This window comes from Coffea arabica, chromosome 1e, assembly GCF_036785885.1.
Source record: "Coffea arabica cultivar ET-39 chromosome 1e, Coffea Arabica ET-39 HiFi, whole genome shotgun sequence".
Taxonomy (NCBI): Eukaryota; Viridiplantae; Streptophyta; class Magnoliopsida; order Gentianales; family Rubiaceae; genus Coffea; species Coffea arabica.
In genome coordinates this window covers 31,943,229-31,955,310 of record NC_092311.1, presented here as the reverse complement: position 1 = coordinate 31,955,310, position 12,082 = coordinate 31,943,229, and the positions used below count along the sequence as shown (strand labels likewise).

Here is a 12,082-nt window from a genome sequence, read left to right as displayed (position 1 = left end):
TGAGAGGAAACGTTCGATGATGGTGATGAACAAGATAACACATTGCATTTTAATTTTCAAAATAATATTCTTCCTTCCCATACATGATATAATTTTCTAACTCATTCACTAAATTATCTTTTTTTTCATATAGACATAAAGATAAGTACCAACAACACATGACCAATAGAGGTCCATGGAAAGAATTTCTATTAAATATTCTACAAGTGCAAAAACCAAGAGATTTCGTTGTTTCAAAAATATTTATGAATGTCCTCAATCTGATGAGCAGCAATCGGTCAAGACTCCAGCCAGAGTTGGCAATCAAAATTTTACTCAAAACAGTCTACTCGGTAGAATTCACAAGAGTAGGAAAAGGATGCGCAAGGCAAATTGAAGTGCACCATATCATAGAGTTGGGTTAACATTCAAAAATTTGGTATATTATTCCACTTTATTAAAAAACTTGGTAATCACTGGATCACGAAAATGCTAATACAAATATTTATTACTTCATAAATTTGGAGTTGATCACACTTTTAAATAAAATTATAAATTTAAATGCATTGCAAGGAGCTAATGACCAAATTTAGGAAATAATAAACATTTGTGTTAGCATTTTCCGTGATCTAGTGGTTACCAAATTTTTGAATAAGATGATGTAATATACCAAGTTTTTGAATGCTAACCTAACTCAATGATATGATACACTTTAATTTACCTTACGCATCTTTTTTCTACCCTTGTGAATTCTACCGAGTAGACTATTATGAGTGAAATCTTGATTGCTAACTTTGACTAGAATCCTAACCAGTCGCTGCTCACCAAACTGAAGACGTTCATCAATATCTTTGAGATTACGAAACTTCTTGGTTTCTGCACTTGTAGAATATTCAATAGAAGTCCTCTTCACAGATCTCTGTTAGTTATAGGTTGGGCTGTTAGTGCTCACCTCTATGTTTATATAAAAAAAAAGATAACTCAGTGAATAAATTATAAAATTAGAAAATCATATCATGTATGGAAAGGAAGAATATTAATTTAAAAATCAAAATGCAATGTGTTATCTTGTTCATCACCATCATCAAACGCTACCTCTCACTGTTGACTCACATAGGATGTGTCCTTTTCATGTTGATTGTTAGTAAAATTTTTATAAGTATTGATTGTTAGAAGCATATCATTAATGAGTGCATGGTTCATTAAAGAAAATTTGTTCGAATATTAAAGAAAACCACCTAAAATGACAAGTGATACGAGACAAGATTTAAACCATTGATCTTACACTCTACCAAGACTTAAACCAACAACCCAAATGGCTGCTGGTTAACAGGGCATCATTCATAAACCATATATTCTAAGGTATCTACATGTGTATGTGTGTGTACATACATACGTATGCTGATTGACAGGACACATTTTTCTACCTATGCCTACTATCTTTGACACACAGAGGACCAATTTTTAGATTTAATTTTTTTTCTACAACGATGCCAACCATGTGTAAAAAATTATTCCTAATCGTATAGTAGGGACCAACTCACAACATAAGCTCGCCATGTGCCTGCCACACCACGAAAGAATTATTTTTTTTTAAAAAAAAATAAAAGTTTAAGGATTTGCAATTGCCAAATTGCAAACAATTGTTATAATTCAACTGTAGGAATCCAACTACTACTTCTTCCATTATCCTCCTCTAAATTTCTCATTCTAACACTCTATTTCACTACACCAAAAGCACACTCTCTTCCCCTTTAAATTTTCTCAACTCTCACTCTCACAACTCTCAATCCGAAACACAAACACTCTCTCTCCAAAGTCTCTCAACTATCACTCTCCTGGTCGGTTGGACACCTCCAAGGAAGAGTATTTCGAATAGAGGAAGGAAGTTGTAAGAATGAGAATTTAGAAGAAAACAGAATGTGTGTACTTTTTAATGTGGTGAAATAAAATGTTAGAATGAGATATGTATACAAGGAGAATAGAGTAAGTAACTATTAAATCCATACGGTTGAATTATAACTATTGTATGCAATTTGATTGTTGCAAATTTTTCACAAAAACTTTTTTCTATATTCGTCTGTCTTGTGTCAAGCACACGTCGGGATCATAAACCTAAAAATACCCCGTCCTCCGATGATATTTTTTCGACATTTTTTTCCAACAATATTTTAAGAAATTTGCCTTAGAACCACACTTTTGGCAATGCTAATAACTTTATGGTGGGTAATTTTAATTTTTTTTTTGTTGGGGGTGCCGGGAAGAGAGATAGAGAATTTGATGCTGAAAAAGTTCTAGAAATGAAACTTTATGAGCATGTTAGAATCTATATTATATTGTCTTGTTCGAAGTGTATCCATAAACAAGCTAATCCCAGTAATTCCTGTTTTTAAACAATCTACATCAATTAGCCCCAAAAAAAATAAAAGTGATTTTTATACGTTTCTAGTGATTAGAAATTCTATGATGTTTTTGCACTTCATCCGTGTCATCTATCTATCTTATTTATGCACTACAATTTAGTTTCTTGTCATTTATTCTCATGGTCTATCGACTTGCTAGTTAATTGTCGTGAAACAGAATCATAATCCAAAAGCATCTGTTTTTCCTGCTTTTGGTCTTTTAAGCTTGTTTTACTCTAAGGAAGCTAAAAGCAAGTTTTGAAAAGCAACTGAGAACAAGGGGAAAAAAGAGAGAGAGAGAGAGTAGATATTTTATAATCAAAAGTTGAAAAAAGTGTACAATATCATTTGAGAACAAGTCTGACATCAATCAACAGCAGAAGAATTCACGGGGAAGTTACTATTTGAATAACAAACTAAAGCAAGAGATTTTTTTTATTGTGGATATACAAAACAAGCTATTTGGTAATCTAAGTTAAATTAAACTGTATAGATTATGATACTCTCTGTTTTCCCACTAAAAAATTCTTTAACAAGTTATAAAGAGATTAAATCATTTAGGGATACTACATTCACTTGATCTTTTTTCAAACCAACACTTGCAGGTACATATATAACAATTCTCAAGCTTTCATGCTGTTGTATGGTTAAAGTACGTTATTAGTAGCTTACACGAGTTGAACACAACTTTTTTCTAATGACTTTCAGATATGAAAAGCATTAGACACATCATATGCATCACGTTTAATACCATAATAGCATTTATCCATCACCAATGGTGATAGAGTAATCGTAAAGTACGTACCATACAAGAAATGGCCCACCATCATCAAGTAATAATAAGAAACTATTAGATGGTCATCGCAAGTCCCGTAATACTGCTAGCATCAATATCAACCACGTTCCACCAAATAAATAAAGTGAAAATCCATCAAACAAGCATATTCCACCTTACTTATTTAGTAAAATGTGATTGGTATTAATACACCACGTGGCAATGCTACGTGCAAGTATGTTGATCATGTAATACCTCATCTTTGGTAAACAAGGAATTGCCTACCACCATTAAACCATTAATTGATGATGAGTGATTGGCAGTAGTACACCATACAAAATATTTCACATAGTGGACATAACTCGCCATGTTATTGGCAAAATGTCTCACAAACATAATCCACTTTACTTATTTAGTAAAATATGATTAATAGTAATGCACTTATTTAGTAAAATGTGATTAATAGTAATGCACCATGTGGCAATACTATGTGGAAGCACGTCGATCATGTAATGCCTTCTCTTTGGTAAATAAGGAATTGCCTACCACCATTAATTAATGATGAGTGATTCGCACTAGTACACCATGCAAAATGTCTCACATAGTAGACATAACCTTCACTCAAGACGAAAACATGATCTTAAATTTTTGAACATCCACTAATGAAATAATTGCCCGTAATTAGCTCTCAAAAACCTAAAGCACAAATAGAAAATGTCTTAAGTCTGCTTTCCCTTTTAGTTTTAGGTTTCCGCATATTGTCATATTGGCCAACAATATTTTATGGCAGCATTGAACCGAATAACCTATTTATACATACTCTAAAAGCTCTTTTTTATTTTTCTCCCTTGAGGAATTGAAAGTTTTTATTTAACATTTGAATTTCATGTGGATGCTTTAATTTTGAGAATTTCTCAATTGGACAATAATGTTTAACCCATCTTCCAGAAATCAATTTTTCTTTTAAACCTTTTGCACTCTACCCTAAAAAATTTATCCTAGTCTTTGAAATTCAATATTTTTATTTCTCAATCAACGATTGCATCAAAATCTGGTTAAACTTGTGATTTAAGACAACTCTAATAGTCAAGAGGAAAGAAGATGCTAGCATCTAGTACCCAAACATCCATTCATCATATCCAATTGATATACCCGGAAAAGTTACAAGCTAACAAGTATAGACAGCAAACTATTTAACAATTATATCAATGAAAATGTAACAACGAACATAGAGACTAATAAACTTATAATGCATATATAAAAAGGTAATTAACACGCACAACTCTAAAATGCTTTAATGTCAGATTATGTTTCATGTTAGAGATGTTAAAATTTTGAAAAATAATAATATTTTGCATGCATCAATTTGCCTCAATGAACAGAAAAGGGATTAAATTACTTTTAACTCATACATTGCCCAATTTTTATCTTTCCATTGAGTTTCAATAGTTTCATTTCACCAAAATAAACTTATAACTCTTCTAAATTAGTTCACTTGCTCAAATGAAATCATGATCTCCAGTCAAATAGGTTACATAGAGAGTATTTAACCTCCAATTTGATTGTTAATAGCACACACAATGACACATATAGCGAAGGGTAAAACTATCTATAAAATAGCACAAATTTGATGAAGGGTAAAATTACCTAGTAAATAGCACAAATTTGATCTCTCTTGTTACTAATTCAATAAAAAAAACACCACTCCCTTGGTTTTTAAACGAAAATTTTCCAAAAAAAAAAAAATTCCAAGACCCTGTGGCAATTAAGCTATAGAGCTCACAATCCCTCCACCTAAATAGTAGAGTATTACATTGCTTCTTTTGCAAAGAATAAATGTGAACAAATTCAACTAATTGCAAACAACTAAAATTTGATGGTGGAAGATTAGTACAGATAAGAGATCAAGTAGGTCAATCCATTCTACAAAGTAGAAAACGAATAGACTATACTAAGGTGCAAGTAAAAATTAAATTTCAGGAGTTGTAGGGGCATGAAATTTAAAATAGTTCACATATTCTATTACCACAACTGGAACCCTTTTTTTTGGTGCTAAGTTTAATTTTTCTTTAGCAGGAAAGGGTGGAATTTAAGAAGCGAGAAGGAAAAAATGGAGGACCTCTAATTCATGAGACCTAGACCGTCCCCCTCAGCTGGTGCTAACTTGATTATCAAGTATACATATTTCAACATATTATTCAACCCAATCAATGCTATTACGCATTTGGAGTTGAACTGTTTTTTGTTTTCGGTTTATTTTTTGCTCTAAGTTTAGGAGGGCAAGTTAGATATTCCAATATCACAGCAAGCCAGTAACTGAATGGGAGGCTTATAATGGTTGTTAAAGATTGTATACTGATGAGGGACTGCCAGAAATGCAATTTGAACATGAGTGTTGGACCAGATCTAACAACCTTACAGTTGATCCAACTATCATGGGCACCTTCTAATTATTATAATCAAACTTAATTTCCCTAAAAAAAAAAACAAACAATCTCAACATCACCTAAACAAAGGGTCACACCAATACTTACGGTCCGTTTGGATAGTGTGTTTTTTGAGTATTTGTCTAAACTTGACTACAAAATTTGTAGAAAAAACTTTATTTGATGGTTTGTAAAAAAAATTTTCTTATTTTCATTTTTTTCCCCTCTTCTTCTTCTTCCTCCCCACACCCCAGCTACTCTTCCTCATCCCTCCCTCCCCACCACCAGCCACTGGTTGCGGTACCCTCACTCTCTTTCATTTTCTTCTGCATCTCTCTCTCCCTCCCTCACTCCTCCTCTATCTCTCCTCTCCTCTCCCCCCTCCTCCTCCTCCTCCTCCTCCTCCTCCTCCCTCTCCCTCATCCCGCCCCCCTCTCCCTCCTCCTACCCTGATCGTTTGACTACATCTAGATCTAGTTGCGCGACTAGAAGTCGCTAGGAAAGGGGGTGGGGTGAGGGAGGGGGAAGGAGTGGGGAGAGAAGAGGAGAGGAGAGGAGGAGGGAGGAGGGAGGAGAGGAGAGGAGAAGGGAGGGAGGGAAGAGGGATGAGGAGAGGGAGGGGAAGACAGAGAGTGAGAAGGAAAAAAAGGGAAAGGAGTCTGCCAGCCAATGGTTGTGAGGTGAAGTGGAGAAGGGAGGAGAAAGGAAAGGAAGAAAAATTTTTGTATGTTTTCGAGTATTTTGAAGAATGGGGTGTTTTTAGAGGTTTCATTTAAAGTTGTAAACCAACTTGTCTGTTAAAAATGGGCCAAAAAACTTGGCTACCGAATAGACCCTTAATCTCATAGGTTCCAAACGCTATTTACAGTCCAAATTGAAGCCTTATCCATGACATGCAACATTGATCTCTCTCACAATTGGCCTATTAAATTTTTTTCAGCGTTGCCAAGGTACTGCCCAAAATCATTGGGATCCCAATCCCGAGTTAACTTGATGTGCATCAAGCCAAACGCGTAATTTGACTTGACATATGTTTGACATTAGTAACAGTCTGAGGTAAAGAGAAAAGCAGCCTAAGTATTACCGATCGACCACCTCTCTCTCTGCCAGAACCAATAAAGTATAAGCTCTAAAGCTTAATTCTGAACCAGTATTTACACAGTCAACGATGGTTAAGGACAGTAGACTGGCAATCATTTCAAATATTTGGCAATATCCGCTAGAGAGTGACTGTACACCAGATGGACTCATAACTCTACAGTCAGACTGCATAGAACAACAAGCCACATAGCTTTTTACAAGTTCTCATTACAAATACAGAACATGTCTCACCTGAATGCATTCGTCAAGCTTAACTGACCATTTCAGCAGCTTCCACAATTTTAGTACCTTGCTCTTTTACCACATTAAGCATGGGACACATTCTGGTGGGATACCAAGCACTACCTGTCATCAGAAAGGAAGTCTGTATTACATAAAATCCACCCAGAGAAATTAACCCAACCCTTACATCCCCAGCCAAAAAACAAGACCAAGCTATCAAAATTGTTGCTTGCAGTTCCCTCTCACTGTCCCTTTTCTACTTCTCTTTGGCTTATAAACCAACAAATCTGCTCACCTTTGACATGAGAAATATTATCTCGTTCACATCAGCATAAAACCAAGGACAATTTCGTAAAAATAGTATCACATTAGCAGGGAGGGACAAAAAAAAAGCATAGACGGACAAAAGAATTATTCAAAGAAAAAAAGAAAGGGGAACAAACAAGAATTTCCTAATGACCTAAAACGAATTTTCTAAATCTTTACCAACAAAAAAAAGAATTCAACATTTGAAAGCCTTCAAGACTAGCCAAAGAGTTTACAAGAGGACATTTGGGATCAAGAATTATATCCTTCCTCTCAGTGATATACATAGAAATTGATTAAAAAAAAGTAAATTATGGTTTTTCATTATAGAATAGTCATTTCACTAATCTAGAGAAGTCAAGTTGGCAGCATGCCCACAGGCCTTAAAAAGCGTGTTAGCTATCACCAAGTTACAAGACCTTCAATCTTAAACTATCTTCACTTCAGCATATGTTAGTCAGAATTCTAAAAGATTTTATATCTAATTTTTCTTCTCGTTGGACACACCATTCTCAACTCTGACATCAAGGCCATGATATGGAACTTCAACCATAGGTCTTGGCAACATCCGTCCACCAAAGTCCTCTGGAAAAGATTCAAAATCGGGTCCAAAGTTGAACTTGACAGTGCAATTAGGTTGGTTTGGCAGCGTATACATCGAGGCAGCTGGGAAATAACGACCACCATAAAGATCCTTGAATGCGGTGCCTTGGCATACTCCATTCTTGAAGAAAGATATCTCACTTCCTGTAGGGTAGAATTACCATCTAACATATCATCTATAGCACAAACTGGAACTGAGTGCTGTATGAATAAAACTAACAAAAAGTTCATAATAAGTAAAGAAACTAGTACAAAACTGACAAGCCTGAAGACCAACACATCAGCAGAGACACCTTAGGCAAGCAGGAAAATGGGAATACTGCTCCCTTTCAAATGAAAAAACACCAAGCAGAAGGGGGAGGGGGAAGAGAAAAGATTTTAATCTCAATCAAGACATTTTCCCTCAAATTCAACATCTAAATATGTAGGTCAAAACTGTGGCATTCAATCAGTACATATCTTGTTTAAGAGAAACTATTAACCAGAAAAATCTAGAGAAGAAACTTTCTATTCCCAAAACCAATTAATAAGCAAAAGGAAATCATGGGATCACAAAATCCACAACTATGGATAAAATAACCAAACCCTACAGCTTTGTTGTTAGAATTTGGAAAAGAGTGAGTTACTGGGGCTGTTTATGGTCCAGAAGTGAACATCGTAGCAAGGAAAACATTTGCAGAATAACAAGATCTTGAATAAGAAAAAGAAAGCAGAAGATAAACAAATCTCTTAGAATGGTAGACAACTAAAAAGCAAATCATATAGACTCGAAAGCTCTGACTAGCTCAGCCACTGAGAGTGAGTGTTTAGGACCCTATTTTCTATGTGGGAGGTCCAAAACTTAGTACAGGGGTAAATTGCAAATCGTTCTATTTACTTAATCTCTATGACAATAAGCCCCACACTGCATCAAAACCAAAGACAAGGGCCTCAAATATTGGATATTCTAAAGCCAGATCCTTCTATGGAGTACCATTATCCATCTCTTCCTATTCCACTCCCTATGCTACTGAACAGCAATTTGTAGTGTCAGGCCTGCTTGCTTTCTTTCAAGGTACTCTCCTTAATGTCATTTTAACTGTTAAGACTACCAACAGAAAAATAATATGTTCACCAGGTATTTTTCCAGGAAACCAAGCAAGTCTAATTAAACTCTACAGTAACACTTTGCAGACTAAGGATGTAAAGAATACAAGAAGCTTTCATTTTCCATATAAAACTCCTAGCAAGACACCTCCATTTGCATCATAGTGAGCCACACCCAACAAGGCGTACTATCTATCAACCTTCAAGGCCACAGTATGCTTAAATTCATTTTTTTTAAAAGCACAATTTGGAAATATTCCCTTCAATCAATAGATTAGACGACAAAATAATACCAGAGACATCAATTGTCCAAATGCAATATAACATGGCTACATATGACTTCACTGCCCAAAACTATGGCAGAAAAGAAAAAAGATTTAACAAGATACACAACCAAGTCAAATGCCATATCTACCATCTCCCCTGAAAAATATGATAATGATGCTTCCACGAAAGGAAAATGCTAATAAATTTAACCACATTAGCCTGAGAAGCAACCAAACTAAAAGCTCTTTTATCCAAAGGAATGAGTCTTATTTAGTTTTAGAGAAGTTTAGGACTGAATATAACAACGACCAGAAAACAAATGAAGGAAGAATTGCACACAAAGACCACATCCATTGATAAGCAAGCCCTACTGCAAAGAATTTAACTGCAACAACAAAATATATACAAAACATCAGTTCTCACTCACCAGGCACCACTTTGGGAGGATCATCTTTTGCATCGGGAGCAGAGACATACTTCTGACCTTTGTACCATATCCATCTAGGTGGCTTGGGGGTATACAAATTCCCTTCAGGCAAATTGATATAGAAACCAATAACATCACCTTCTTTATACCCGTCCTCCCCATACTTTTCCCTCACAGCCTTGTGCACTTTGCTCCCATCAATATCCCTATAACCAAAACTGTTCCCATCATATCCAACTGGCGCCTGCAAATCCCCTTTATCCGTTGACCACCCCAGCCTTGTGTGACCGGTATCGCCTAAATGTACTACCTTAATTTCATAATACCATGCCCCTTCAACCACCCCTCTGGTCGCCCTCACCATTCTATACCCTTTAGTGCTCCCAGCACTCAATCTATCCTCGCTCAATTCCACCTTCTCAGCTTTATAAACCTTAGAAAGACATATTGTCGCATCCGGGCTATCATCATTTTTGTCCGGAAACCTGGGGATTGGGGTTATTAATACCTTATCCTCTGATTCAGCAATATTTGTAGTATTGTTTCCGTTCTGATTACCATTGTTTTTCCCCTTCTTTTTCCCTTTTCTCGAAGTAGGCCTTGTCCATACATTATTGTTCTTTTTCTTGGATTTCTTGCTGCTTTTCGAGCCAGATTTCGCCATAGCAGCTGGCGGCGTTTCTGCAGCGGCAGCTGCAGGAGTGGTAATTCCACCAAGATTCAGCTTTTCAGGGTCTTCCGGCGATGGACAGGTTAACGAAGAGAGCTGCTTCTGCTTCTTTGGCGGGGGCTCATCTTCGTAGTCTTCTTCGTCTTCAGTGTCCTCCGAGACTTTGGTGAAATTAGGAGAATTCCTTGACCCATTCCCTTCTTCTGCTTTAGGGTTTTCGTTGTCGTCGGAGATTTCGTCGGAGGAGAGGTCTTCCAATACCATTGCCGTCGGTTGCTCTTCTCTGATGCCGCCGCTTCCAATTTCGGGTTCGGCCTCGACTTCTTGTTCCACCTCGGGCTGGGGCTCAGTTTTTGGCAGCGCATCAGAAGGGGCTTCAGTGGCGCCACCGCCAGTGATGGTGGTTTTAGTGGTGGTGGCGGTGGAGGAGGGTGGATGGGGTTGGTCGCCAGTGTCACGATCGTCCTCATCGTCTTTGTAATTAGCCATAAGAGTATCCATATTTCAGAAGATACGAGAAAACAAGAGGCAACGAGGAAAGTGGAGTGGAACCAGTGTTAGATCCGGAAGTCGTTGTTACTTGAAAACGTGCAAGTTATAGGGTTACAGTAGGATTAAAATAATTACATTTACTACCACTCAGGTTTGACCAAATTATTTAACAAACCCTGAATTCATCAAACAACGATCCTGAATTCATCAAAATACGAGTATGTTTGGATGGCATTTTTTTTTTAAAACAGACTCGTCTTTTTTGTGTTTGTATGAAATCATATATCCCTTCATATTCTCATTCTTATCCCTTCATGTTTTTTCTTTCCTACGTGGCTTAACAAGACGTCAAGTAATTTCCTACGTGGCTTGCTCCTTTTTTGTTTGGATTTATATCAATTCTTATTTCCTATAAGAATTCTTAATATTATAGGATTCTTATTTCCTATCCAAAGTTATGTACTTTAAGCAACTTAAATCAAGATAAACCTACTTTTAATGTTCTTATCAATATCTCTTTATATCCTTATCAATTCTTATTTCTTATGCCTACACTACATATAGCCTCTAATATATTGATTTCAAGCATCAAATTCATGGTTAGGTGTGAGAACCCGTAATTTTCTTCATTTCTTGGTTATTTTATTTTAATTACACGCCTTTCCACATTTTCTTTATTCGAAACATTTTAAAAATAATTTCTATGAGCAAATATGATTTTTAAAAAATTATTTTTCTAGTATAAGTTAGTTCATGAGGTTTTAAGAGTATATACCGGATGTGGGACCCACTAGTGCGGTAAGATCGATAAAATTCGGCCAACTAGGTTAAGTTTTGTATATCGGGTTTAATTTATCAGGTGTTAAGAGATAATTAGAGGTTACCTAGATGGATTATCATTGGAGAGACAAAAGGATAGAGTTGCATTAAAAAAAGGTGACAAGTGTCACTTTGTGATTAAAGGTTGGACTTTGACTAATTTCTTTCACCTTTACTAAACATGAATTTTGACCAATTTCATCTTCATTTTTCCTTCTCTTGGCCGACCAACATAGAGAGAAAAGAGAGAAAATCCCTCAACTTTTGCCTTCTATTCTCTTGCTTAATCTCTTGATCCAACCATTTAAACTTCAAATCACTCCATAAAAACCCCTAGCTAAGTAGTATTGAGGTAGTTAGTAGAGTTGTTTTGGAAGAAAGAGACCTAAGCTACTACCTTTTGGGAGGTATCAAGGTATGGTGTGTAAAGATTCATTGTTTGTTTCCAATAATTGCTAATTCATGACTTGTGGTGGCTAGTTATGTGCTTTTATGGAAGATTTTATA

At 36.0% G+C, this 12,082-nt stretch overlaps 1 protein-coding gene across 2 annotated transcripts; it reads right to left on the bottom strand.

Moving 5' to 3' along the window:
• Nucleotides 1-6,749: 6,749 nt before the first annotated feature.
• On the bottom strand, nt 6,750-10,856 carry LOC113701821 (protein TRAUCO-like). 2 transcript variants are annotated; one of them, XM_027222648.2, is made up of 3 exons: nt 9,595-10,854; nt 7,719-7,958; nt 6,750-7,028 (listed from the first exon to the last, which is right to left on the bottom strand). In XM_027222648.2, the coding sequence occupies exons 1-3, from the start codon at nt 10,763-10,765 to the stop codon at nt 6,934-6,936; spliced, it is 1,506 nt and encodes a 501-aa protein (XP_027078449.1). In that variant the 5' UTR covers nt 10,766-10,854; the 3' UTR covers nt 6,750-6,933. The 2 variants fall into 2 exon arrangements, with proteins under 2 accessions (XP_027078449.1, XP_027078457.1); XM_027222656.2 differs by lacking the exon at nt 7,719-7,958 and having other exon boundaries at nt 9,595-10,856.
• Between the last annotated feature and the right edge of the window lie 1,226 nt (nt 10,857-12,082).